Source organism: Daphnia pulex, chromosome 12 (assembly GCF_021134715.1).
Source record: "Daphnia pulex isolate KAP4 chromosome 12, ASM2113471v1".
NCBI classification, from domain to species: Eukaryota; Metazoa; Arthropoda; class Branchiopoda; order Diplostraca; family Daphniidae; genus Daphnia; species Daphnia pulex.
Window position 1 is genome coordinate 1,248,235 of NC_060028.1, and position 27,506 is coordinate 1,275,740.

Below are 27,506 nucleotides of genomic sequence, written 5' to 3' on the forward strand. Positions count from 1 at the left end.
AACAAATAAGTCCAGATGCTGGGAGAACTGCACATTTGCATATAATCTTTAACTGATGTCTGCCCCACAAATTATTGATAATCAAGTGAACGAACGAAACAACTAACGCGAAACATTTATGTTATTTTTAAATCGAATTTTATTGAATATGCCGTATCACAGCAGTGAAGAGAAATGAGTTGAAAAAGATTTCGATGTTCAAATTAGATTTTGATGGTACGCCGAACGAATAGAAGATCTTCGATGGCTGATTCGCGAATCCTATTTGCACGATCCTTCTTATTCTTCCGTCGATTTCGGTTTTTTCTCCAGTTTTTCGATGATCCAACGAATTGATCGACTTCCATTGGGGTCACTTTCGTCATCTCAACCTTTCCGCAATGAAGAGAAGAAGAAGAACATCGTCTTTTGATGTGTAGCATTTTCCTTGTGGGATGATTTGGCGTAATCGGGTTTATATCCTGCATTTCGACATCGAACTGTCCGCAGTATGCTGGGCGAATAGTAACCAAAGCGGGCCAGTAGGGCAATTTCATCGTACTGGGTGCTGCTGGGAATCCAGTTCTGATGGGCGGTTGGAACATCATTGGCTTTGGCTTGAAGATATCGACGAAATAAGCATCAGGATCGGATAGACGGGCCCGTTTGTTCGGACGACTAAGCGGATCAAGTTTGGCTAATAGGATTGGACAGCCATCGTCGCGCTTCCGCTTAACTGCTCTAACGTCCAGCTCCATCTGTTGATTTTCTTCGGGTAAAGGAATAATAACTGCTTCATTCGGAAAGATGTTTTGCTTGAGAAGAGATTCCAGTATCGGCTGATGGTAACCGGTTGTCGCCTCCCGGATGGGAATTTGCTGGTTAAAGTATTCGCCGAAATTGTTTGAAATCCGTTCGGAAACGTTAAAAAACGAGAAATTCATTTTTCAAATGTATAATGAGAGCTTTTGAGAGAATAATCAACTCGTTTGGACTTGATTGATATTGAACGAGTTTGATGGTGCGGGTATACGTGCGGACGGATGCTTTATATCAGCAGTTGCCGCAGAAACAGCGTACGCAACCGTATCCTCACTTGATCTTTTGATTGAGAAATATATTTCTCATTGGGAAAAACAATTGAGATGAATATATTAATGAATTTCAAATTATTTGAAATGTTGTTCAAAAATGTTTGATTGATTTTGAAATGGAGTCTATTATTTAATTGAACTATGAAATCAGAAATATTCCGTAATCGTTCGATATTACGTGATCGCTGCGCGCCGCTGTGTCATAGTGGACATAATCGGAAGTAATCAATTCCGGTATTTTTAGTTTGGCATATAATTTTGATTTAACTTGCGATCGATTTGAACTTAATTTGAACTTAACGATATAAAACTTCAGAGACCTTTGTTTGTCAACGGGTAGGCTATTTTTTTTTTAAAAAAAGGTAGTGTCAGATATATTTTTTAATGCAAATGCGATCAGCCAAACTTAATTTTGCTAACTGCATTTGAACTTCAATATATTAGTGTCTATCGATCACGATTTATCTTGCGTCTCCTTAATCTTTTTCATCTATTTGTATTTGGCGGTATTTGGTTGCGAGGTACAGACTTAAGAATATATAAAAGTAACCATAGCAACAGAGGTTTATAGCTCAATTGACTGGGACATTGTACGAAATTTGTTTGATATTTATTTTCTGCGTTTTCTTATCAATCGCAAATGAAAAGGTTCCTTACAACATACCACCGGAAATCGCATTATTGTTCGAATCAATAAGAGGAGTCTCGCGAGGAGTTTTTTAATCGGCTATACTATTAATTTTAAACCGATTAAGTCAGATGCAAAATAACATAGTTCGTAGATAGCTCAGAGGCCTAGAGCGGTGGGATAAGTTGGGCTGTGATATAAACGGCCCTGCTCCCACAGGGCGCAGGTTCGAATCCTGCTCTACGGACTTTAGATTTGAATTTATTCAAATCTTTTTTTTTTCTTTTTTCATCCAAATTCCATTTCCTCATTCATTCGTATTTTTAGTTCGGCATTATTTTGATTTAACTTGCGATTGAATCGATTTGGCATAGAATCAATAAACCATTATTTTTAGAACACGAAAGTTATATAGTCCACTATTTTCCACATGGACAAGTTGTTGAAAGGAATTGGAGAGGAGTGAAAGCGTTTTAGCAAGGCGCATGCCCAACTGAGTGTAGTTGTTAATAGATATTCGTGTAAGATGTTTCAGATTCTATACAGACTTGACGCATTTGCGCAACACAAATCATTAACAATTTAAGTGAAGCATCGAGACAGTCCACACATCTCGTCTCACCTGGTCCATAATTTAAGAATTCTTATGAGCAGCTCAACTCCAGGTATAAAATTTAACGTTACCAAAACTTTTGTAGTTTTCATTCATATCTGTATGACACTATTCATCCCAAAAATATTATTCTCACATTTATCTTTATAGGAATTAATTACTGGCTCATGACTGTGCCTCAATTCATCCATCCGAAAACCATATTCGCTGAATTCAATTAAATAAAGATGAACAACACTATTCAAGATAATAGAGACTTTTTCAATCCCAGTTTCAACATCAACACATTTCTAGTGACCACGAAACTCTTTTGTTGTTCACTGGGAATTCCCCTCAACCTACGAATCGTCAAAACCATTATTCGTCTCCTCCGTCTCGGCTACAAATCCCGGCACATTTTCCTATTAAGCGTCTTCGTTTCCTATTTGCTCACGTTCGTTCATCCGCTCGTCGAACTGACCTACTGCGCAATTCTGCCGCTGGAATGTTGGGAATTTGTTTGCGTCGTGTTGGTCGTCATTAGCGGCTTGCCTCACGCTCTTTTACTGCTCAACATGTGTCTAGCTCTGACTGACAGATTTCTAGCCATCAAATTCCCTTTGATGCACCAGAACAAGATGACGTCACGTTTTGCCAAATCCACCATTATCGTCTGCAACATTTCCCTTGTATTCCATCTCAAATTTGTCTACATCATGGGACTTGCTCCCCTCCGCTGCGAGATTTGGCTAGTTCACATAACGGTGGTCGAGCTGACTATTCTCATATTGTTCGTATCTTACATAATCTTGAGTGTTGTCGTTTACCGACAAACGGAGAGTCGATTGAATGAATCTCAGACGAATGGCGACGGAACCAGCGAAACTTCCAGGACACCTGGAGGAGCATTTGATCAGGAAATGGTTGTTATTGCTGGTGGGATTGTAACTGAATCGAGGCAACTTACCACGTACGGAAGTGAATTCCTGGACGCTCGTCCCTTACGTAATCGTTCCGCTAATATTGTTAGACCAGCAGAGCCTGTTCCAGTCGATAGAGATTTAGAAGCCTCTCGTTCACTAGTCATGGGGGTGATCCCACTTGTCCTCACAGTTTGCCCACTTTTGATTTTGTTGTTGGCATTTTTGTTTTGCCAACTGATCGGTCAATTTGACTGCAGTATTTTCACTTGGTTGGTGACCTATTTCAAAGAACTGAGTTTAATTCAGGCTGTTTATAATCCGTTGATATTTCTGTGGAAGAATGAAGAGCTAAGAAAGGCACTGTTGGCAATTAATTGAGCCGTATGGGAACTTTCGATAAATCAAAAACGGTATTTTGTGATTTGAAAATATTTTGTCGTCTGTAAATAATAATAGAAGCACTTCTGCGGTTGTTGCCAATATTGCCTGAATACTATATTTTGTTTCGTAATTATTTGTAAAATTAATATTTGAATGTCTCATTTACGAAAAATGGTTGATTGTGTATTGTATTGTGTTGTGTTTATATTTTATAAATTTATTTGCCATTTTATCGCTTCGGTTTAATTCAATTTGGCAACTAAACAGCAACACTTGACGAATTAGCCCGCGGCTCCCGTTCCCCTTAATACCCATAGTGCATAAAAGCCGGTTACATCTCTTTCTGACTTTCCTTCTCACTCGTCTTGTCGTGTCGAATTGACAAACTGAGATGATTTTTGAAGAAGAGATTTATCAGCATGTCGATTTTTCAAGGTAAGTTTTATTTCCTTGTTTTATTATCGAAATGTCTGTGTTTTGGTGTTTTTTTATTTAGTTGGATATGATTTGCGTGTTCAACTGTGTTTTCTGTTTTGCAATGGTTTTCTGCAGCTGGGATGTTTCTGTGATTGAATAATAGCCTAGACTGACTTACATTTGTGATTTCATACTATAACTACTGTTTACATGTGTTGTGTGATATATTGTTTTTCCTTTGGAAGTTCTAATTTGAAGTTCAACTCTGCTTTTCTTGTAGGTTTTTTCATGGGTATAGTCGATGGCTGATGTGCTGGCCACATGGTCTGATTCATTGATTATGGTCGACAAGTTTGAGGATTGTGAAATGAATAATGTAAGTGTGATTGTCATTGTTTATTTATGTTTCTGATGTGATTATTACCACAGACCTGTACTGATAGTTTCGAGGATAGTTTATTTTACTATGATTTTTAAAGATTAGGGTATTCTTTATATTTGTCTGAAATTTTCTAACTTTGCTTCATTATTCCATTTCAGGATGCTTTCTTGATATTGCAGCCACATGGTGTATGGTAAGTTCTTCTAGCAGGTATTCATTGGTTATCATCATTCATAAGCTGATGTGCATTCAAATATCATTTGTGGGTCCCCTGTGATGAGTTGGGCTCTCCCCGTCTTGGCTTACGGTAATCCTGCATTTGGGGGTCACACACGGAGTACTTGCATTGCTCACTCAGACCCTCGGGAAGGTCTGAGACGAGGCTTTTCTTCTCATTGTCGGAGAGTGATGCTCTAGCCGGGCAGCCTTTTCGCAAAGGCGCGGGGGAATAGAAAGAATATCGATTGGAGTGTCGTTAGTCCCATGATGTCCATTTGGATTAGGCGAAGACCTCCATTTCGATTGGAACTGCTTCTGTAGCTTGCTTTTTGAGTATAATTTGCGGGTTGTGGTTTGCCCTTTTACGGGCTGACTGCAAAACTCAATTCAGACTAATCTGCCGAAAGCCAATTGACAGTTGTTGCTCTGTTTCTGAGGGGTTGCTATATTCAGTTTTTCATTCATTAGCTATCTTATGAACAATTATACAATTTTAAATTCTCATCTATTTGCAGATGTCGACCCCTGATCTTCGTATGTGATCCAACCTCCGATTTAAGGTATCAGTTCAACAGCAGTATTTCTCTTCATCCATTGAGCTTCCTGTCCACCTATTTGCGTCTAAGATTTTTGTCCGAAACAATTCTCCTGGAATTATTTTGGTAAGTCTAGTGGGACTTTTATCATATATGGATTTCCACCGTAAGATTGTTGTGGGTTGTGGTTTTCCTTTTTAATCTTATCGCCTGACTATAATTTCCTTGCATTCGCTAAACTGTGATGGTACCTTGCCAAATGGACAGGATGTGTTGGGAAGTCACTCTGGCCTTTCGATAACTCACATATACATATAGAATCCCATCACTCTAGCTATGTGCCCACATGCTGACCATCTGTGTACTTTAGATTTTGTTGACCATATGTTATTGAATCTCTTCTACACCACCAGTAACAACCCCAGTCTGTCTGTCTGACATTAATTTCTTCCTGTTGTTTTCTTTCTTTCCAGGTTCTCCGTGCGTATTGTTCGCGCGAGCGTGAGTCTGCAGAAGAAGAAGTAAAAGCCCGGCTTTCAACTCTTCCAACAAGAGTCAGAGGAGAGAAAAAAGCTTGAAACAGCCAAGAGCAAACAAGATCATCCAACATGCCGAAATCGGTGAGTTTGTGTACAGTGACGTAAGATGCTGCCAATTTTAGCACAACTGGCCATGTGACGTTGTAAGCCTCTTTTTTCTTGAGTTACCTCGTGACTCTTCAGCCAAGAAATAAAAACGAGTGGGTGGGTGGGGGTTGCAATTGTTGCCTATATTTTATGGGAAATGTCTTGCGTGGTTTAAACCCACGGTCGTCTCTTCCTGTATCATTCAATCGGGGATCGGGCATACATTTCATTCTGGATTTTCTGATAAAATTGTGTGTGTGGGGTGATGCGATTACGCAGGGCAGAAATTTCTTTCCAGCGCGTCACCACCAACACCGGAGACGAGAGATGACTTGTTCAATTGGGGAAACCGCGGTCTACGAACGGTTTTCCCGTACCAAGGGGTAGGGCACCCACTCACGGACGGACCGGGGACTATACACCGGCTCGCCAGTCTACTAACTGCAGTCATTAGATATTGGTGTGGCACCTGTCGGGGTCCCGTCTTCTTTCCCCTTTTTTTATTTCTGGTTCTTTCACACCGACCGATACGCGTCTGTGCTGCTATTGACTATAGCAATTTTCCCTGTTAGTGTCTACCGGAGTGAGTGTGTCTGTGTGTGTGATTTCGTTTGCTGCATCGTACGGTTGTTTGCAGAGAGGGCGTCTAGATATATTTTTTCGGTGTCGGCGTGTGGGATCTCTTGTCAAATTCACCATGAGCGACAAGAAGAAGGTATATATATATAAAATCGTTGAATGAAAGAAGAAGAATGTCTATTGGGTTTTCTCTTTTCTCTTTCCTTTCCTGTGTGTGTGTGTTTGTGTCTGGGTGGGTTTACCATGCCATTCCATAACGGACTGGCGCCGCCGATAAGAAACACAAGTCAGACAGCCGAGACTTGACTCTGAATGACTGTTTTGGCTTTCTTTCTTTTTCTTTGATGGTTGTCAGATTGTGAAAGAGGAAAAGAGATTAAGAGCCCTAGTGTTTTTCGTACAATGGGTTGGAAGAGAAATAAGGGCATCCGAACCAATTGGTTCGCAGATCACGTTCAAGAGACACGAATGAATGGTTGAAGCATCTTTGTCGTTAATGCCAACTCACAGATCTTCTTTTTCTTTCTTTTTGTTGTCTTTAAATGAATGTAGGTCAATGTTCGGGTGACGACGATGGACGCCGAGCTGGAATTTGCCATCCAGCCGACGACAACGGGCAAACAGCTGTTTGACCAAGTTGTCAAGACAATCGGTCTCCGCGAAATCTGGTTCTTTGGACTCCAGTATACCGACAGCAAGAGTTATTCTACATGGCTGAAGCTCAACAAGAAGGTACATTGTCATTATCGGTCCTTGGTTCCTTTTTTTTCTCTCATTGGAATACTTTTGCATTTATAATTGAGGGACTATTTCAAAGTTTAAATAATTCAAACGGAATATTCTCTTTTTTTTCTCCCACCCGATACTTCGTTTTGATTGAATTGTTTCAAGCCCAACGATTATGTCAAGGATATATTCAGGTTTATTTTGGGCAGAGGTTACTGCCAAGATCAGGTACAGTTAATCGTATCAAAAAGGCAATACGCTGCTGCTGTATTAGTCTCTCGTGTAGCATACGATAGTGACCCTAGATAGATAAGCGAAATATGTAGTGCAGCTCTTGTAGGCTCACCGTCTTCTCTTATCCATTTTTACAAGCCTTTAGATCCGCTTGATGTCGACACTGTTGGGAAAGTAAAAAAAGGACGTGAAATGAAAATAAATAGGTCGCAGGATGTTTTGTTGCCGCAATGCTCTTGTGTGTGTGCCGTGTGTGTGTGTGTGTGAAATGTTTGATACTAACTACTTTTACTATCTTGACGTATCTTCCCCTGCCCCCTTTCCATTACTACTACTACTGCTGCTGCTGCTGCTGCTGCTGCTGCTGCCCACCCTCAGGTGCTGAATCAAGATGTCAAGAAGGAGAGTCCGCTGCAGTTCAAATTCAGGGCCAAGTTCTACCCGGAAGATGTGGCTGAGGAATTGATTCAAGACATTACGGTGCGGCTCTTTTACCTGCAGGTCAAGAATGCCATCTTGACGGACGACATTTATTGCCCGCCCGAGACGTCGGTCCTACTCGCCTCGTATGCCGTCCAGGCCAAATACGGCGATCACGATAAGGAACTACACTCTTCCGGTTACCTGGCCAACGACCGCCTTCTTCCGCAACGGTACTGTACTGTAGTAATTGCAACCCGAACGAAACCGACGCATTCAAATGTCATCCAATTTCTTTATTTATTTTTCTCCCCCATCCTCTCTCTCCTTGTTTGTTTCCTTTCTTTGTGTGTTCTCATTTCTATATCTTTTTTTGTTATTCCATTTCAGAGTCATGGATCAGCACAATCTGACGCGGGAGCAGTGGGAGGAGCGCATCTCCACCTGGCATGCGGAACACGGAGGAATGCTCAGGTAGGAAACCCGACAAGAGAACGAGTGAAAGACACACAGAAAACCGCATACGTGTGGTCAGTCGAGCTGATCTCATGGACCGATTCGCTCGGTCGCAGACCGTTAACTCTCTCGACTTTTTTTCTTTTTTTACCGAAAAAACTTGAAATGACGTTAAATTTTTTCTTCTTTTTTTTTGGGAAATGATTGTACAGGGAGGATGCCATGATGGAATATCTGAAAGTGGCTCAAGATCTGGAAATGTACGGTGTCAATTATTTCGAGATCAAGAACAAGAAGGGCACTCAGCTCTGGCTCGGCGTTGACGCTCTCGGACTCAACATCTACGAAAAAGATGACAAGTAATAGAAATCTATAAATTTCGTGTCGAGAATGAAATGATTAATGGAATTCCTTTTGCTATCGTAGATTGACTCCGAAGATTGGGTTCCCATGGTCAGAAATCCGCAACATTTCTTTCAACGATCGTAAATTTGTGATCAAACCAATCGACAAGAAAGCTCCGGATTTCGTCTTTTTCGCGCCTCGCTTGCGCATCAACAAGCGAATCATGGCCCTGTGCATGGGTAACCACGAGCTATACATGCGCCGACGCAAGCCGGACACGATTGAAGTGCAGCAGATGATGGCCCAGGCCCAGGAGGAGCGCCGATCGAAGATGAAGGAGCGCGAGAAGTTGCAGCGAGAGATTCAGGCTCGTGAAATTGCGGAGCGCAAGCAGCAAGAATACGATGACCGGCTCAAGTCGATGCAGGAAGAGATGGAGCGCCGGCAGCGCGAGCTGCTGGAAGCCCAGGAGACGATCCGTCGCCTCGAGGAGCTACTCCGTCAATTGCTAAAGGCCAAGGAAGAGCTTGAAGTGTCGCAGAAGGAGCTGCACAACATGATGAAGCGGCTGGAGGAGGCCAAGGAGATGGAAATGGCCGAGAAAATCAAGCTGGAGGAAGAGATCCGCGCCAAACAGGTCGAGGTCCAGCGCATCGCCGAGGAGGTTCAACGCAAGGACGACGAGACTCGTCGTCTCCAGGAAGAAGTGGAAGAGGCTCGAAGGAGGCAAGAAGAGGCTGCAGCGGCCCTTATTGCCGCCACGACTACCCCACAGCATCAACACGTCAACGAAGGCGATCACGTAAGGACCAAAAATTTGATTAAACATTTTTTGCTTGTCATGGCTTTCCCCTATCGAGATAAGATTGCACAATTATTTGTTTTAGAAACTTATTTTTTTTTATTTCGTTATCATTTTATTTACAAGACGAAGGGGAGGATGAGGATGAAGATACACCCAACGGTGACATAAGCGCGGGCAATGATTTGATATCGGAGAGCGACATCAACTCGATCCGCGATCCAGTTGAAGACCGCCTCACTTTGGCCGAGAAGAACGAACGTCTCCAGAATCAATTGAAGGTTCGTTTGCTTCATGTCTTTTGAAAAATGGTTTGAAATTAACTAATTTGATTTTGATTGGCAGATGTTGAAGAAGGATTTGGCCGGCACCAAGGACGAGACCAAAGAGACGGCCATGGATAGGTTGCATAAAGAGAACGTCAAGCAGGGTCGCGACAAGTACAAGACGCTACGGGAGATCCGCAAAGGCAACACCAGACGACGTGTCGATCAGTTTGATTTGATTTAATTTTATCGCTTAGTTTAATTCGATTTGGCAACTAAACAGCAGCACTTTAGTCATGACGAATTAGCCCGTGGCTCCCGTTCCCTTTACTACCCATAGTCCATAAAAGCCGGTTACATCTTGTCAGTTTCATTCGTCGTGTCGTGTGGAATAGACAAACTGAGTTTTTGACTTGTAGCTTGTAGTTATGATTTTTGAAGAAGAGATTTATGAGCATGTCGTTCAAGGTATATCTTCATTTTTCTGTTGTGATATTGAAATTTGCGTGTTTTGGTGTTCATTTAGTTGGATATGATTTGCGTGTTTCAACTGTGTTTTGCTTTTGCAGTGGTGTTCTGCAGCCATGGTGTTATTGACTAACAGCCTAGACTGATTTACAATTGGCATTTCATACTACATTGTACGTGCGGTTTGTGATACATTCTGTTTCCTTTAGAAGTTCTAATTTGAAGTTCATCTTTGCTTTTCTTGTAGGTTTTATCATGGTTAGTCGATGGCTGATGTGCTGGCCACATGGTCTGATTCATTGATTATGGTCGACAAGGTTGAGGAGTGTGAAATGAATTGTGTAAGTGTGATTGTCATTGTGTTATTCATGTTTCTGATGTGATTATTACCACAGACCTGTACTGATAGTTTTGAGGATAGTCGATTTTACTATGATTTTTAAAGATAATGGTATTCTTTGTATTTGTCTGAAATTTTCTAACTTTGCTTCATTATTCCATTTCAGGATGCTTTCTTGGTATTGCAGCCACATGGTTTATGCTGAGTGTTCTTCTGGCAGGTAATTGATTGATAATTGTCATTTGTTAGTTGATGTGCATTCAAATATCATTTGTGGGTCTCCTGTGATGATTTGGGCTCTCCCCGTCTTGGCTAACGGTAATCCTGCATTTGGGGGTCACTCACGGAGTACTTGCATTGCTCACTCAGACCCTCGGGAAGGTCTGAGACGAGGCTTTTCTCATTGTCGGAGAGTGATGCTCTAGCCGGGCAGCCTTTTCGCAAAGGCGCAGGGGAATAGAAAGAATATCGATTGGAGTGTCGTTAGTCCCATGATGTCCATTAGGACTAGGCGAAGACCTCCATTTCGATTGGAACTGCTTCTGTAGCTTGCTATTTTGAGTATAATTTGCGGGTTGTGGTTTGCCCTTTTACGGGCTGACTGCAAAACTCAATTCAGACTAATCTGCCGAAAGCCAATTGATGGGATTGTTGCTCTGTTTCTGAGGGGCTTGCATATTCAGTTTTTCATTTATTAGCTATCTTATGAACAATTATACAATTCTAAATTCTCATCTATTTGCAGATGTCGACCCCTGATCTTCGTTTGTTTCAATCTTCAATTCTTGGGTAACACCTACAACAGTCAATATATTCTCTTGATAGTTTAGCATCCTTTCGATCTTGTAGCATTGCATGTAGGATTTTTTAAATATATTTTAATGACATTTTTCTATGTTACGCAAGTCTAGTGGGTAGTATTAAATTAGTTCATACCGAGCGAAAGGTGGATCATTTCACTTTCTACCTTATTTATTGAATTGAATGTACTAGGCCTATTAGTTCACAACAAACGATGTGTTCACTCTGAATATTTAAAGTGGAAGTATAATTTTGAAAATTAACTGACAGTTGAAAATGTAGAACTTAGCTGATTTTGGTAGTCGCCGTAGGGGTCATTTTGCAGACTGCGGAAGGATTCATGATGGATGTGAATTGTAACAAGAGGACAACGCTCGTTGAGACTATTGGCGCAGGGCTCAAAAGGTTGACAATTGATTTATCTTCGATGTCATGTCGCTTGTCAGCTTTAGGAGTTCCTTAAGGATTTCTGTTTCGTTAAAAGCGATATTGGTGTATTTTACTCTTACACCTGTTGCATATACTAGCTGTCAAAGCGTTATGTTATTTTGTGTCACGTTCTCGACGCAATATATTGGCTTTAAATGTTTGTCCATTGTCGATATTTCTAAATATAAATTAGACAGAGTGTGGAACAAATCAACTTGTCGAATGTGTTGCATGAATTGGACTAATGTTATGGACCCAGTCTACCCCAAGTCCCCAACCCTATATGCATACTGAGTTATTCACATGCTACACTTAAAGCTATTATCGTAAACACTATCGGAAATACTGAAACAAAGGGAACAATTGTAGCATGATATTTTATTTTTAACCAATCTAATTTTCCATCTAGTTCACGGTATATAAATAGTTAATCAAGATGTACATGGGATCTATACATGCTCTAGGTTAGATTTAGAAAAAAAAAATATTATAAAGATAAAAAACCAAAATGTGTCGTTTATTGTTTCGTTAATTCATTAGATCAATAATTTTGTTGTGAGACAGATATCAGTTAAAAACTAAATGTGAAGTTCTCCAGCATTAAGTCATACAGTGCAAAAAATTTCAAGTCTTTTCGACGACATTATAATGTCCTTATTTCAGAAATGGAAATAAAATTTGCACAAAATTTGCATAAAAAAGTAAAAAAAGATCGATTCGAAACGAATCGAAAGTTCGTAGAGCAGGATTCGAACCTGCGTCCTGTGGGAGCAGGGCCGTTAATATAACAGCCCAACTTATCCCACCGCTCTAGGCCTCTGAGCTATCTACGAACTATTTAAATCGCTAAATTTTACATAAACACTTTTATTGCAATAAAAAAACTTCTTCAATGACAAACATGGATGCGCAATTGGACGACAGATTTCACGAAAGAAATGTTGCCTTTACCGTCGCGTCATAGGCCATTGTTTGTTCCCTAAATTGTCAATTATTACAGTCCAATAGTCCATTCATTTTATTCATTCGATTCAACCCAAAAATGTAAATTGCACGGTGGCGCCACCGACAGCGTTTATGCTATTGAAACGTTTTCTTATTTCATAGCTACAGCATGAGAGAAGGTTTCAAATGAAATCGAATTTTTCTAAAGTGATTTTGACGGCATTTAAAGTGCATATTTAATTAAAATTTAGTAAATAATTAAATGGAATTTGCATAAAAAAAGGGAAAAAAATTAAATTCGAATAAATTCGAATTTAAAGTCCATAGAGCAGGATTCGAACCTGCGTCCTGTGGGAGCAGGGCCGTTTATATCACAGCCCAACTTATCCCACCGCTCTAGGCCTCTGAGCTATCTATGAACTGCTAATAAATTGAATTGACCCGTATATATCATTAAGAATGGACTCCCTCCCATTGATTCGAACAGTAATGCGATTTCCGGTGCGATCTAAATAAATTTCGTCTAATACGGTCAATGTCAATTGAGCTAAGCCCGCTAAACCCCCGTTGCTATGGTTACTTTTATATTCTTATGTCTGTATACATCTCAACTAAATAAACCCATCACATGAAAAAGCTAGACGCAAAGATAAATCGTGGTCGCTAGACACTAATATTGAAGTTTAAATGAAGTTGGCAAAATTCAGTTTGGCTGATCGCATTTGTATTTAAAAAATATATATCTGACGTGACACTAACTTGCTTTTTAAAAAATACCCTCTGAGGCTCTGACAAAGGATTCTGAAGTTTTATATCGTTACAACTGCAGCAATTTCATCAGCTCCGGCCGAATTATTTTCCCCAAATCGTTTCGAGGGATTTTGTTGGTAAATCGTATTCCACCCCGCAATTTTTCTTCGTCCATAACTTTCTCTGTATTAATATTTAAAAAATTAAATCCAAATTAAGTTACCGATGTTTTCTCCTCAGATATTTCGTTTCACCGTTGTTACCGTTCATGTAAGCGATTAATTCCTCGGCCGTTACGTGCATCTCACGTGACAAAACGACGAACGCCAACGGCCATTCGCCGTCAATGTCGTGCGGAAGTCCAACCACAGCCGCATCCTCGACAGCAGGATGGGCCATCAAGTATTTTTCAACGTTGGTGGGCACCACCTGCATTGCATCATTTAATTAATTCGGTTGGTTATTGACTATTATAAATAATTCTGATTTATTCTTACGTGGATATTACGATACTTGATGAGTTCCTTGTAGCGGCCTATGACGTAAACGTGTTCTTTCTCATCATAGTAGCCCTTATCGCCAGTATGGGCCCATCCGCCTCTGATGAATTCAGCCGTCTCCTGCACGTTGTAACATCATGAATGCAGAATCACGATTAACTATTAAAGTGATTTACCTTCGGTCTGTTGAGATATTCTTTCAACATGAAAGGCGATTGCAAGCAGATCTCCCCCACTTGATTCGGGCCGAGTTTTTCACCCGTTTCGCAGTCAATCACCTAATTGATTTTAATATTTACATATTCACGAGCATTGTATAACAAGTTCAATTCGAATTTGAAAAAATTAGTCACCTTGAGTTTGCAGAATGGCCCCACTATTCCAACCGAACGAAAAACGTGCCCTTTAGAAAATCAATTTTAAATTCATAAAAAACAGCGCGTTTATCATTTCGATTTCAAGGATTCACGTCAGGCCTATAATTATTACTTGCTATAGCTTGAGATTTGTCCAACGTCGCCCAGTCTGTTGGTGTGGGATGTTGGCAAGTCAACCCGACTTCGGTCATACCGTATGCCTGTATTATTATTTCGTCGTACGTATACATATAAAATTTATATGTCGATTATTTTAAAATAATTAATAAATATTTAATAATAAATTTAATAATCGATAATTAAATCATTTCAATTGCATCTGAAATTTGTTTTACATTGTTAAGGAAGAGCAGGTTGGGCAGCTTGTCGAATATCTGGCGCTCGTACGCAGGATTAATGGACGATCCCGCGATGGAAACGGTCTTAACGCTCGACAAGTCGAATTTGTTCAAATGCGGATGCTTGCAAAGCCAAGCGATGTGAGCCGGAAACAAGCTTATTGCCACCGGCTTTCACAGATAAATAGAACGGATCATAAGAACAGTTTGAATATTTTTTAAATAGGATTTTTATTATCCACCTTGAATTGCTGAATGGCAGAGAGTAAATTGTCTTCACTAAAATCCGACAAGCAGTAGATGTCACGACACCCCAGTGTCATCCCTAGCAGCAGTGATAGTCCATAAGTGTTGTTCATTGGATTAACAAAAAGAAATTTGGTGCCAACTTGATTATCCGACGGTCTATGTTATCGCCGAAAGATAAATGAGACTGGGAGATTAAATAAAAATTCAATTGGAAAATTGTGAACAACTCACTTAAAACGTGATAACGATCCAACGACTGTTTTATGTGGCATAACGACGCATTTGGCCAATCCCGTTGTCCCACTGGTGTAAGCAAGCCAGGCCATAGAACTCATGTCGACATCATCCAGATTTTCAGGACATTCTTTCAATAAATGAATAAGAAGTTTTTAAAATTCGCCTTTAAAACGTTAGGATTTGTTTGTACCATCTCCGGGGTCTTTTAGCAACTCGTTAAATTGGGTACAGCCAGTCACGGGTTCATCTCCGATTACAAACACTTCTCGTACAAAATCCAGTCCTTTGACAACGTCAACGATCCGACCAGCTCTGGCGTAATCGGTTAGTACAAACTTGTTGCCAATCTCTCTCATGCGATGATCAATGGCATCTTTGATTGTCAAATATAAAAACGAAGCATAAAATAAAATTGCACATTATGCTATAAAATCATTATAGGCGATTTGATTACCGTGAGACAGGTTCACGCTGAGACAGGCTTGAGAGCCCCCGGCTCGCCAAACGGCCAGTGATACCAAAGGAATTTCAATAAAGTTGGAACCAATCACAACTAACTTGTCACCCGTCTGGAAGCCTCTCTTGCGCAGCCCGGATGCCACTGATCTCATGCTCTGGAACAATTGATGGTAAGTCATCGATTTACCTGTCGAAACATCCGTCTAAATAAATTCAAAGTAAATAATATTACTTCAAATTGGCGATTAATTATTTTTAAAGGTAGAAAACCGCTTAACTTACTAGCCATTTTGAATTGCCGTGGGCTTCAACATTTTTTCGAATTGACGTTTCGATAAAAATACCAAGAGGGACATTGGGAATTTGGAATTCACCTGAACTTCCCTCACCGATGAGCTCGTTGTCGATGATCGGCATCTTCAATGTTCAAAGACTCGTTAAAGACTAACACAAGCCATCTAACATTGCGCTCCACAAATCCATAACCCGGAAATACGCACAGATAAGCTATAAATAGCAGCAACAATAAATCTTTTAATCACAGGAATTTATTCTTAAGGTTGTAGTATTTTCATTCGAAAATCTCCATACAATGCTGTATAGATCAACGTGAGAAGGGAAAGGGGAGAGAGTGAAAAATAATCTCCAATGATGATTGATGAAACACGCTGCTTTGTTGTAACCGAACTCGAACCTCAATGTATATAAATCATTTAACAATGAGCGCTAAGATTTCTAGTTATGAATAAAACTGCTTTTCAATTATTCATTGTGGTTGAAAGTTAATAAGTCAAAATAAAAAACAAACAAATAGTCTACTCTGCAAGTGCTATAGTCAGCAATAGTTCATCTAATTTCATTATTTAACTGGGCGATTTCAAAGTTAGTGTGTTATAAAATACTGTGAAGCGCAAATGGAAAGAAAATTTATTTATAGCCTACCGACATTTGAAAAAAAAATAATTTGTGTAAAGTCACGTTCGTTCACGATAATAATAATGTGGAATACAACAAATAGTCAACAGAAATAATATCAACCCGCTGCTGAGAGATGAAAAGAGATGGCCTTCATTACGTTTGTCACCTGATAAGCGACATTCATACAGAATAATGCTCAAATCCGTTGTCAGAATCCTCGTCAGGATCGTAGTATTCCTCAATTATATTAACATAATTTCTAGACTTGAATTGAACAGCCAAAACTTCCTCCTCCTCATCGTCGTCCGATCTTTTCCCAACTTGCGTATCAACCGACGGATTAATTCCTTCCGCCGTAATAGCTGGAGCATCCGGCTGCTGTAGAACCGCATCCGCTTTTCTCTCTAGTTCGGAATTAGTCTGAATAAGACCTAAAAGAGAAAGTAAACCAACACTCGGATGATCGTTCGGGATCCTATTATCTGGTAACAACGGTTCCTCATCCGGCATTTCCGGCTTCTTATTCATTTCTCCAGCCATTTCAAAATGGCCGTCGTGTAAAATTTGGGACTCGACAATTTCACTGAATTCACTCCGGCCGATGCAAGTGACGGCTGCCACCCGGAATTCCAGCACTCTCGATCGATCGTAAAACAAGTTGACGGCCATTTGAGATTCGCCCGCTTTGCTGGTCGTCTTCTGCAGCCAACAATCGGTCCAGAAACTGTCCTTGAGTCGATACTGGACCACAAAGTGGTAGGGAATGCCCGTCAGGTCTTGGTAGTCCCATTTTAATAGTCCGGAGATCGAAGTCGGACTGTTACTATTTCCAGCTTCAGTGCTGGACAAGGTTTTATAATTCACATTGGTGGGCGGGCCAGGCAATTGACTTAGTGTGTCGCTCAAAAGATTTTCAGACTCGTAGACGGAATAATGCCACCGGAAATCCTGTCCAGCATCATCGCAGTTGGATGTAATGAAGAACTGCACTTGGCTCTTGTCGTCTTGATTTCTTCTCACGTAATCGGCCATCCGGCGGATTTCATCCACCACCAGCTTCCGCTTACGTTCGACCATGTACCAGCAAGGAATGTTGTAATAGGCCATCATTTGCTCCTCATCGGCGACGGCCACTAATTTAACCGAAGCTTCCACGTAATTCCGCATCGCATCCAGTCTCTCGTTCGTCTTCTCATCCAGCGGCGGAATATTCAACACTAATGAAAATTTCTTGTCAAACGTGTCGGCCAGGGCTTTTTTCAAATGTTTCCTGCCGGGCAAGAAGCTGATCCCGGACAAATTGGCCATTTTCTCGGTCATCTCCCATTCCACTTGCTTGTCGTTCAACCAGCGTTTCAACTGGCCAAGTCTAAACACTGGGTGAGTGTTACAAATGTCGATGATCCTCACAATTTCATCGTCGTCGTCGATAGTTCGACGGGCCTCCAGTATGGCGTGTTTGATGCTCTTCTTCATCAGTTCCTGGTATTTCCTGACGGCCATCCGGAACTGCCTCAGGGATTTCTTATTCGAAACGAAACGATTGGCGTTCATCCTGGAAAGAATCCTCCTCACTTCAAACAGGTGGAAATAAAACTGGACAATCAATTTCGATTCCGTGTCGTAATAATAATCGAACAATTCGTCGGGGAAACTGTTGAAAGGATCGACGATGATTCGGATGGGACAGACGATAGCGGCGATGGGGAAGTCGTCGGTTTGGCCGGCCAGGATTTTCGACCACATTTGATAGACGTCAAAGACGCCGTACTTGCGTTGGCAGCGCTTCTGGTTATCAGCGTAGAGACGACATTTAATTTGATTGAATTGATGGATCTCTTCTTTGTCGAACTGCTGCCGGAAATCATCCGGATCCTGGCCATCTTTCAGCCCGTCGACAAACTGGGCCGCCAATTCGGATAATTTCTCTTCTTCTTCTTTCCGGGTGTCATCTTGGTCGTCGTCGAGATCCTTGGCGATGACGCAATAGGATTCGAACCCGTAAACGAGTCCCACCACGACGTGAGTGGCATCCGACGACTGGATGAATTTCCGGATTTCCTTCTCGTCACTGGGGAAGTGAGGGCCTTCATTTCTGACGAATATCGACATGTCTAAAAAGATTTTGCCCGTCTGGAGCCGGCAAATTATTGTCCCGGTGGCTTCCGTCACCTTCCATCGCTCGTTTAAGTAAAGACTGGATCCGCAATACTCGTCGATCAGATCCCCGACGACGCTAGCCTGCGAATGCTCGTCTAAATTCATGTGCTCCAATTTGTTGTACGATTTCGAATGATTGAATTCCAATAGGTATTCCTCTATCTTTCGATTGGGCCAGCATTTGCCCTCCAGCTGATTTCCTAAATATAAAAGATTCGTCAAATAAAATCGAGGTTATATTTTAATAAACATTTTACCTTTGACTACGCGGTCGTTGCGGTAATTGTAAAAGTCACCCAGTTGAATATCATTTCGTCCCAGCATTGAAATCCTGGTGTAGTGACTTTCGATTATTCCTTCAGCAGCCTCCATAGCAATATATATCACTCGAAAACCTTATTCACTTAAATCAAGGCTAAAACACGAAACACAAGTGTCGGTGACGAACGGCAAACATCAACTGATATGAAGCCCAACCTTCCCATGTCCTCGACTGTTTCTCATTTTTGTTATTGTATAGGCAACGCCTTTCTTCCAAGTAAAAATTAATTAGACGAATGCAACGTTTGACTGTCATATTTTTTTTTGTTATTTGGCCTTCAGGACTTTTTCTTGTTGAAATCCCACCAGCCCCAGCGAACGCCCACAATTTCCAAGGTTCCGAGTATATACTTTCCTAGCGGAATCGTATTCTGTATTACCAAGAACTCGAATATTTAATTTCCATTTAAAAAATAAAATTAAACTAGCGGCTTATTCACAAAACACACATCTCCTTTCGGCTAATTGGTCACCGAGAACTTGATCGAATCGATAAGACAGCTGATCGACAGGGATCAGTCATTTACATTTCGTCTTTTATTTATTTCATCAAACATATGTTACGGTTAAAAATGATTGAATAACATGTGAAAAAGGTTTTTGAATCGAAATTCATACCAGTATCTCAAATAAAGTCACGTTTTATATTTGATTGGCCATAAAAACCAAATTTTATGTCACATGCCAAACGATTGCCACCGAGTCAATGTTATATAACAGTGCGCCCACAAACAGAATTAAGCGGAGTTAACTTGTTCTACCAAAATGTCAGCATTGATGAAAAGTAACGGAATGAAATCCCAGTTGGATCAAGTAAATGCCCAAGTGGATGACGTGCTCAACGTTATGAGAGAAAATACCAAGAAGATCTTAGAACGTGGCCACCGGCTCGATGAGCTATTCGAGCGGGCTGAAAGGCTAGAACAACAAGCGACCATATTCGTCAAGTCAGCAACCCACATCAAGAAAAAGGCCAAGATCAGGGCTGCTAAATGGACCTTGATCTTGGCCGGATTTGTCGTCATCTTTATAGCTGTTATCAGTGCCCTGCTGTTCGGTTGAGTGATGGTTAAGAGCTGGTGATCTGACTGTTTAAAATGTCGTAATACAAGTCGAATATTCTCAAATAATTTTTCCAAATTGTCATTTGTATTTATTTCATAAGGTATATAGGAGCTAGCGCTATAATAATTTTTTGTTTGTTTGATCGACACGAACCCGGAGTTCAAATAATAACGAACCGGATTATTTGAGTCAAATAAGCAACACCTGTAGACTAACCTGTTCCATCCCTACTAAAACATACTTTTTGCATGGCGGCTCTGTTTGGTCGCTTGACGTCATTCTCATTGCGTTTCAGCTTTTCTATCCAATCCGAGAGGGACCTAGTATTATAGGAAATAGAATTGAACAGCTAATCAAACATTTGTTTTGTTTACTCTGTGAATTGTATTGGCGGGATTCGACAGATGTTTATTAATTATTATGCGCCATATTGGTATCGAACATGTGTGGCCTATATGGCCACATTTGTAGAAGAAACGTCATAGCTATATAACATCGAGGTGAAAATAATTCACCAGTCAACTAGCTATCTCTAATTGTAATGCAAGCATGACTGATTATCCTAACATTTGCTTCGTTGCGCTATTCCTCGTCATTTGCGTATGCCCACTGGTAAGAAAATTAACAAAATTAGTTAACTTTGATATTTTATTCAAAATAAAAAATTCACATAGTTGCATACGGAAGAAGTAGCTATCGCCGAAAAAGAATTCCAGGAAGCTTTACGGGTCGGCCAAGAGTACGTAACCAAATGGGAGCAACTGGAAGCCCAGATATTGGAAGTTGATCGCAATGGAAGCGAACATCATGGCACAAGTAGAGCCGATGAAAAGTATCACTCGCGTCGTTTCAATCCGCAGCGATACAACCCGGAAGCGATGGCCCAGTCAAAAGAAGCCGCTGTCTATCTGGTGGCTCGGCAGTACCTTAGCGACAAGTGAAAATTAAATCTACCATTTGAGAAAATTCCGGTAAAAATATATTTAAATTCATCTCAGGTTGGGAATCCCAGCCGAGAAGATTGGAGATTTTGAACGGTCGTCTACTTTTCGAAACGATGGCAGTGACAGGCAAATTTGCGACTTTAACTCCAAGTTTCGCACTTTTGATGGGACGTGTAACAACGTCGGAGTTCCATCGTTCGGGAAATCGGGTACCATTTTTAACCGACTCGTTTTCAACCCGAGCGAAGGATACGATGACGGTGAGATCAAATAATTTTTATCTTGTCTGTGGACTGTGGTAGGGGGCCTAATGTAATTGTTGAGACGAATTATATTTAATACTCAAAATATTAGTTCAAACGTGGATGAGAAAACCGCTTTTATCGTTTATGCGGTTTAGATTAAGGCAAGGGGTCGATTTTTAGAAAGAACAGTGTCGTCTGCTTTGGTCTTTGTTGTTACAAAATACAAATCGAGACGAGTTTAAGGATAAGAAGCAAAAGATGAGATTCGAAATTAAAGATGAGATGAAGGTAAAATTCAATTTAAAATGATGAAATGTATTACTAAGTTCTTTTTAATGTTTCAAGTCAATCTGGAAAAGCAATGCTGTTGTGTTCAAAAACATCTTGGTGATCACATTTCCTATTATTGCTCTTTTTGCTTTTAGAGATTCAAATTACATTTTTGGAACTATAAATCTCTTAATAATCTAAGTTATGAAAACAAAGCACATAAGTTATTGTCACTAAATCATTTCAGTGTTGTTCGTGCAGAAAAACTCACAAGTTAATGTAGTTAAGTGTCTCGTGCTTAGAAATGGTAAACATTAAAATTTTCATATCCTTGGAAGTTTTCTTGAACTCTTTTAGTTCTGCAGCATGGTATAAAAGGTTGACCTCAACCAGCAGAATCGATCACTGTAGTTTCAACTTTGCAGATGTATCATTGTTTATTGTCAGTTTAAACGTTTTTATTTTCTTGGAGGAACAACAGTGAAATGATTTGCCAAGAGGTTAAAGGGACCTGCTGTCACACTGACCCTTCCTCATTGAGATTATATTTCTCTCACTTGCAAGTTATTACATACAGTACATGCTTTCAAATGTCAAAGGTGTGGCGACTATTCGAAGGAGCAAATTAACGCGTAGTCCGTTGCCCAGCGCCCGTCTCGTCTCCACTACAGTTTTGAACAACAAAAGTTTTTCCCGTCTTGACGTCTCCCTTCTGACGATGCAATGGGGACAATTCCTCGATCACGACCTGACTTCGACCCCGACTTTCACCAAAAGTTAGTAGCTAAATACTATGACTTATTGCGACTGTGTTGTTATTACATGGCATGTTATTTTGAAATTTCGGGTGGAATAAGGTGATGGTTCCGCATTTCTGTGCTGTTCGGCTGAACAAACTGGCGTCAATGTGGCACCTCCTCACCCCGAATGTTTCCCCATTGCCATCCCCAGAAACGATCCTGTTTTCAATCCGTTGGGTAACGGTCAAGTGACGTGCATGAATTTCATTCGCTCGACATTTGGAAATAATTTGGACGGATCTGTTCCCCGAATGCGATCACAGGTAAAATTCTTCATCTAGCGCATTAATTTTCAGTGTGTTATGTTATTTTGTCATCAAATAGATCAACGCTTTAACACACTGGATCGATGGCTCGAACGTTTACGGAAGTACAGCCGCAAAAGCCAGGTCCCTGCGAGATCCCACATCTGGTAGAGGCCGGATGAGGACATTCATCAGCAATTTAGGTCGTCAAATGTTGCCTCTGGGCAACTGCTCAACTCGTTGTTTTGATGCGGGTAGGTTACCTTATTTATAAGGAAAACAAAACAACAAAAAAAAATCTTCGCGTGACATATAGTTTCAGGAATGACGTAGACTTATAAAACCGTAATAATTTATTTGACCTGTTAGGCGACAGCAGAGTGAACGAACAGCCGCTACTCACAGTCATGCACACCCTATGGCTTCGCGAGCACAACCGCATCGCTGAAAACTTGTGTAGAATTTTTCCAAGACAGACGGATGAGTTTTACTTTCAGCACGCTCGGCGAATCGTTATCGCTGAAATGCAACACATCATTTACAATGAATACTTACCCGTCATAATTGGTGCAACATTTGTTCTACATATTTAGATGTATTATTTGATGCACACCAATTTTAATGTGGGCTTTGTTTTGTGATTAGGTCCCAAGATGGCTGCCAAAGTTAATTCTGAAAGTGGCTATTCAAATACTCTGAATCCGGCCGTGTTTGCAGAGTTTTCTACTGCCGCCTTCCGCATGGGTCACTCTCAGCTGAGAAGCTTTATACGGTATTTCCTTATCAAACTAAACCTTTTATTTTTTTTTCCGACTTTACTACACATATTTAACGTTTGAAATTTCAAATTTGACCAGACTGTTCGAGAGAGACGGGCGGGACAGTAGAGAGAGTTATCAACTCTCAGATTCGTTCGATGACCCCTCTCGGCTCTTAAGTTCCAACTTCATGGACAATGCTCTCCGGGGACTTCTTCAAGTACCTGCCGAAGAAGTGGACAGCTTTTTTGCATTCGACATTACCAGTCAACTTTTCAAGTATATCAAATTATAGAAGAACTTATTCAGCTCCTTTTAATGTTTATAATGGGGTTTGCTTCGTCCAGGCCAAAAGGGGCAACACTCGGGCTGGATCTGACAGCTCTCAACATTCAACGTGGAAGAGATCACGGCCTGCCAACATACGGTAAAATGTTAACATTCTTCGGACAGCCTTTCCCATCTAGATTCGACCAACTGCTTCCGTTAATACCGCAGCAAGTGAGGATCAATTTTCAACTATTTTTCGCATTCTTAGTTTAAATGATTTGAAACAGCGGGACTTTTTATCAATTCCTTTGTAATATTTTGTATTATTGTTTGTATAAGGTCGTCAACGCAATGAAATCAGTGTACGAATCGGTACAAGACATTGACCTGTTTATTGGCGGAGTGACCGAATATCCAATGCCCGACGCTGTGCTCGGCCCCACATTTGCCAATATCTTCGCATATCAATTTTCGAATCTGAGGCGGAGTGATCGTTTCTTTTACAAATTCAATGTCGATCAACCCACCGGTTTCAGATCAGGTGATGAAATACCCCAAAAAATTGCTCACTAATCTTTGATAGTCTTTTTCAGTATTCCTGCTACACATTTCTGACCATACGTTTTTGGTTTTTCATTATTTTTATCAGGTCAACTGGCAGAAATTCAAAAAGTTTCTTTGGCGCGAATTATCTGCGACAACAGTGATGGCACCATAGGTCAAATCCCACCCAAAGCTTTCCGCACTCCCCACGAGTACGCATTTTTTTTAATTGAATTAATTTTATTGAAGAGGCTTAATTTTTTTTAAATAATTAACCTATCACTTGATCTTCAATTTCACTCAACCAAAATGTCTTCACGCAGCTTACTGATGCTTGCATTTCATTTCTCCGTTTTTCTCAGATTATACAACAGATTTGCACCGTGCAGCAGCATTCCAGGCATCGACTTCACCAAGATGTTTCCGCTATAAATATTGAAAGAACCGCAATGACGGGCTTTTCCTACACTGTTTGGTTTGATATTATTTAGTTTATTAATATCTGAAGGTGGAGGATGCATGGGGTACGGTGTTGGCAGAAAGAAAAACGTATACCAATAAATCAATCAAATTGCTATGATTATTCAACACAATTTGGTCATGAAAAAAGAAAGATGAAGTTATTACTTTAAAAAATAACGAATTAGAAGGTAGCACAAGTTGTTATGCTGTTTGCATTTCCTCCCTTAAACTACGGTATACTTAAAAGAATAGTAAAATACTAAAGTGCGCAGTTCGAGTAATATGCCCAGGGAAAACTAAACTGAACAACCAAGTCGCATCTGCCCCAACAAACTGAAATGACAAGTTTTTTACGCATTTGCAGATTGCACTATCCGAATGCATCCCCGTTGCCATTCCGAGAAATGAACCTGTTTTCAATAGCGCACATTTTTATGGGTCAATGCCGAATGTCCTTTCTGTCGAGTACCTTTTTTTGCCGCTGTTAAAAATAACCGAATGATTAGAAATTAAAATTGAAACAGCTCTGCCCTTGAAAACCAAATTCGACGCCCAGTCTTTTATCACAAAGCTCACGGAGGATACCGAGGTTACGCAGGTTACGGACGAGGAAACTCAAGTGGCTGTAGACAGCATAGATTTGGAGGTAAGTAAATATCCGAGTCCTATGAAGTGTTCAATTCTGAAAAGTGAACTCAGTGAATTAAATGTCGAAATTGATAATTATTCTATTCCACTGTGCAAAAATTCCAGGTTTTGGAAAGTCACCCAGTTTTAGAAATGATGGCAGCGACAGGCAAGTTCATAATACGGTATTTCCTTATCAAACCAAACCTTTTATTTTTTCGACTCTTACTGCTCATATTTAACGGTTCAAATTTGATCAGACTGTTCAAGAGAGACGGACGGGACAGTAAGAGAGAGTTACCAACTCTCGAATGAGCATCAGCAACATTGAGATTTTGTTTTGTATGTCAATTTTTTCTCCTTCCTTTTGACTTTCGTTTTTTGTGATGGGCGGTGGCTCAATTGAATGCAGATTTTGCAATGCGAATAATAAGGGTCTGGTACTTCTTGAGCGTCCACAATATTCCCGCAATGAAAAGTGAGCCTAGCTCGCAAGTGAATCACACTTCCCGTCAACGTTGAACCAACACCAACGTCAGTCTAAGAATCCAGCTGAAAAATGATGTTGAGATTTTATTTTAATTAAAAAAAGATTTGTATACTTAAAGTTGAATTCTAGTCCATTATTGTAACTAACCTGTACTACCAGCACTCGTTTATTTAAAAAAAGAAATGTTATGGCGAAACACTAAATAATTTTTGAGAGCACTGTGATTCAAATGAAAGTATAAAATTGATTGAATTTTTTTTTAACTTAATCTGTTTAAGGAGAATGTTGGGCAATCAAAAAAGGTTTACCGACCGTCGTCTTATTCGCGATCGTGACTCTGCTGAGCTACTGCAGCCCGTCGTCTAGTTTCGCATTCCTTCCTCGCGTCTCGTACAAATATGCTATCATCCCTGTATTACAAATCATTTATTATCGTTGTTGAATTTTAGCTGAATCTAATCGATGAGCATTGTTTTTTATTCAGTTGCCAGTGTGAGATATGCTCCCGTTGTACAGCCAAGTTGCCAATCCAGGATTCCTTCCGGTGCCACATCAGTTAATGTTAATGGATGGCCCTTCCCGTTCGGTTATCCTAGTTTTATTTCTCCGCCTAGTAGGCCTAAGCGGCCTGATGCCGAACATTGCAGGTACATGAGGAATACCTTGACAAACAGCCTCACGTTAAAAGAAGCGCCGAAAAGCGGCACCGGACCGGCCACCATGCCCCGCTACACGGGCATTAACCGAAAAAGTCTCTGGCGGAATCGAAGCCAAAATGGGTGCCTGGCCTTTAATTGTGAGTTAATTGATTCATATATTTATTTTTGATCCCGAAAATTTAATACAACTTTAGTTGAATCATCTGAAAATTTAGGCTGCTCTCAAACGCGATTGCAACTTCTTTTTTTGCAGCGGATCTTTGATTAGTGACTCGTGTTCCACTGGCGGCTGAGTGCCTGGAGAAGTATAAGGATTTTCCTACATTTTTATGAAGTTCGTCCTTGTAGTAAATTAATTGTCTTTCTTTTATTTTTCTCGTGCACGTTAAGGAAATCTACGTTCGAGATGAATGGTGTGACCCGTGACCGCATTGGTTGGTTGGCTTGATGGCAGCTGCGACTCATCCGACTTCCAATGACGAGGAGAATTCACAAACTTGTTAATTCCACTTGTTCTTCACAGCCAATTACAACACCTTCATCCATGTAAGCATGACTTCCTCCATTTGCATGATTTCCTACAGCTCGTCCGTTCATCATCATCATGTGGTGAAAAAAAAAACGAAAGAAGTCAGGACACATCGCGACTATCCCAAGACTGAAATGCTTAATGAGTTAATTTTTTAGTTTAATTAATGACTTAATGATTGCTAACACATTCGTCGAATTTATTGACTTACGATTTTTTATATAAACGCTCGCCTCAATGCATTCTGCCTTACAAATTCTTTAATCACCAAATAGTTCTTTAATATATTTTCAAACTAAAACATTTCCAGAAACGAAATTGTTTATCAAAATTATACATGATTTTAAAAAAAGGTTCGAAAGAAACCAGATTTGAACCACTATCCGGACATTGCTCACACCCGCACTCTATAAGGAATTTCAAATATTTATAGTTTATTTCCGGTTTATCTCTGATTTTTCAAAAAGAAACAAAGACGGTAATCTACAATTAAATAAAGCAGAGAAAGTGTGGTGAAATTAATTGATGAAATAAAAAGTTTCGCAAGAAACCAGATTTGAACTCAACTTAATTTGAACCACTATCCTGTCATTACTCACACTCGCACTCTATTAGGAATTTCAAATATTAAAAAAATTTCTGATATTGTTAAAAGAAAGAAAAACGGTATTTTATAATAAAATAAAGCAGAATGAGTACGGT

General features: G+C 40.3%; 4 protein-coding genes across 14 annotated transcripts; 2 read left to right on the plus strand and 2 right to left on the minus strand.

The window, feature by feature from the left end:
• The first annotated feature begins 4,568 nt into the window (after positions 1-4,568).
• Positions 4,569-11,313, plus strand: LOC124209175 (moesin/ezrin/radixin homolog 1-like). Of its 4 annotated transcripts, XM_046607075.1 has the most exons (13): positions 4,569-4,606; positions 5,131-5,277; positions 5,625-5,771; positions 6,909-7,088; positions 7,695-7,969; positions 8,127-8,210; positions 8,405-8,551; positions 8,619-9,339; positions 9,465-9,620; positions 9,685-10,255; positions 10,321-10,414; positions 10,580-10,633; positions 11,159-11,313. In XM_046607075.1, the coding sequence occupies exons 3-10, from the start codon at positions 5,760-5,762 to the stop codon at positions 9,847-9,849; spliced, it is 1,740 nt and encodes a 579-aa protein (XP_046463031.1). In that variant the 5' UTR covers positions 4,569-4,606; positions 5,131-5,277; positions 5,625-5,759; the 3' UTR covers positions 9,850-10,255; positions 10,321-10,414; positions 10,580-10,633; positions 11,159-11,313. The 4 variants fall into 4 exon arrangements, with proteins under 4 accessions (XP_046463031.1, XP_046463032.1, XP_046463030.1 ...); XM_046607076.1 differs by lacking the exon at positions 4,569-4,606 and having other exon boundaries at positions 5,153-5,175; XM_046607074.1 differs by lacking the exons at positions 4,569-4,606; positions 5,131-5,277; positions 5,625-5,771 and adding an exon at positions 6,221-6,492 and having other exon boundaries at positions 9,685-10,073; positions 10,175-10,255.
• A 1,902-nt stretch (positions 11,314-13,215) lies between these two features.
• Positions 13,216-15,949, minus strand: LOC124209176 (4-coumarate--CoA ligase 1-like). Its single transcript, XM_046607078.1, has 12 exons — positions 15,781-15,949; positions 15,494-15,701; positions 15,230-15,412; positions 15,034-15,166; positions 14,796-14,958; positions 14,551-14,724; positions 14,328-14,415; positions 14,192-14,241; positions 14,015-14,116; positions 13,836-13,958; positions 13,602-13,767; positions 13,216-13,521 (listed from the first exon to the last, which is right to left on the minus strand). Exons 1-12 carry the CDS (start codon positions 15,913-15,915, stop codon positions 13,406-13,408), a joined length of 1,641 nt encoding a protein of 546 aa, XP_046463034.1. The 5' UTR covers positions 15,916-15,949; the 3' UTR covers positions 13,216-13,405.
• A 101-nt stretch (positions 15,950-16,050) lies between these two features.
• LOC124209166 lies at positions 16,051-19,052 on the minus strand. Its single transcript, XM_046607050.1, has 2 exons — positions 18,834-19,052; positions 16,051-18,776 (listed from the first exon to the last, which is right to left on the minus strand). Exons 1-2 carry the CDS (start codon positions 18,946-18,948, stop codon positions 16,597-16,599), a joined length of 2,295 nt encoding a protein of 764 aa, XP_046463006.1. The 5' UTR covers positions 18,949-19,052; the 3' UTR covers positions 16,051-16,596.
• Positions 19,053-20,418: 1,366 nt separating this feature from the next.
• Positions 20,419-27,046, plus strand: LOC124209169 (chorion peroxidase-like). 8 transcript variants are annotated; one of them, XM_046607055.1, is made up of 18 exons: positions 20,419-20,574; positions 20,637-20,899; positions 20,961-21,166; positions 22,021-22,197; positions 22,279-22,484; positions 22,546-22,720; positions 22,836-23,033; positions 23,112-23,238; positions 23,324-23,503; positions 23,572-23,725; positions 23,834-24,035; positions 24,144-24,249; positions 24,400-25,145; positions 25,253-25,468; positions 25,895-26,028; positions 26,101-26,412; positions 26,491-26,580; positions 26,666-27,046. In XM_046607055.1, the coding sequence occupies exons 1-13, from the start codon at positions 20,512-20,514 to the stop codon at positions 24,467-24,469; spliced, it is 2,127 nt and encodes a 708-aa protein (XP_046463011.1). In that variant the 5' UTR covers positions 20,419-20,511; the 3' UTR covers positions 24,470-25,145; positions 25,253-25,468; positions 25,895-26,028; positions 26,101-26,412; positions 26,491-26,580; positions 26,666-27,046. The 8 variants fall into 8 exon arrangements, with proteins under 8 accessions (XP_046463011.1, XP_046463012.1, XP_046463015.1 ...); XM_046607056.1 differs by having other exon boundaries at positions 25,253-25,311; positions 25,387-26,028; XM_046607059.1 differs by lacking the exon at positions 25,895-26,028 and having other exon boundaries at positions 25,253-25,311; positions 25,387-25,468.
• Positions 27,047-27,506: the final 460 nt, after the last annotated feature.

What these genes read in the sequence shown, in the direction of transcription:
- LOC124209175 (XM_046607073.1), top strand. An exon ending in GGCTGAAGCTCAACAAGAAG is followed by an intron (nt 7,089 to 7,694) that starts GTACATTGTCAT and finishes GCCCACCCTCAG; the next exon opens with GTGCTGAATCAAGATGTCAA. An exon ending in ATCTACGAAAAAGATGACAA is followed by an intron (nt 8,552 to 8,618) that starts GTAATAGAAATC and finishes TTGCTATCGTAG; the next exon opens with ATTGACTCCGAAGATTGGGT.
- LOC124209176 (XM_046607078.1), bottom strand. Translation starts at nt 15,915, where the DNA reads ATGCCGATCATCGACAACGAGCTCATCGGTGAGGGAAGTTCAGGTGAA. An exon ending in ACCTGCTCTTCCTTAACAAT is followed by an intron (nt 14,416 to 14,550) that starts GTAAAACAAATT and finishes ATAATAATACAG; the next exon opens with GCATACGGTATGACCGAAGT. An exon ending in AATATCTCAACAGACCGAAG is followed by an intron (nt 13,959 to 14,014) that starts GTAAATCACTTT and finishes TACAACGTGCAG; the next exon opens with GAGACGGCTGAATTCATCAG.
- LOC124209166 (XM_046607050.1), bottom strand. Translation starts at nt 18,948, where the DNA reads ATGGAGGCTGCTGAAGGAATAATCGAAAGTCACTACACCAGGATTTCA. An exon ending in CAACGACCGCGTAGTCAAAG is followed by an intron (nt 18,777 to 18,833) that starts GTAAAATGTTTA and finishes TTTTATATTTAG; the next exon opens with GAAATCAGCTGGAGGGCAAA.
- LOC124209169 (XM_046607054.1), top strand. Translation starts at nt 20,512, where the DNA reads ATGACTGATTATCCTAACATTTGCTTCGTTGCGCTATTCCTCGTCATT. An exon ending in ATTACCAGTCAACTTTTCAA is followed by an intron (nt 23,504 to 23,571) that starts GTATATCAAATT and finishes TGCTTCGTCCAG; the next exon opens with GCCAAAAGGGGCAACACTCG. An exon ending in ACCCACCGGTTTCAGATCAG is followed by an intron (nt 24,036 to 24,143) that starts GTGATGAAATAC and finishes TATTTTTATCAG; the next exon opens with GTCAACTGGCAGAAATTCAA.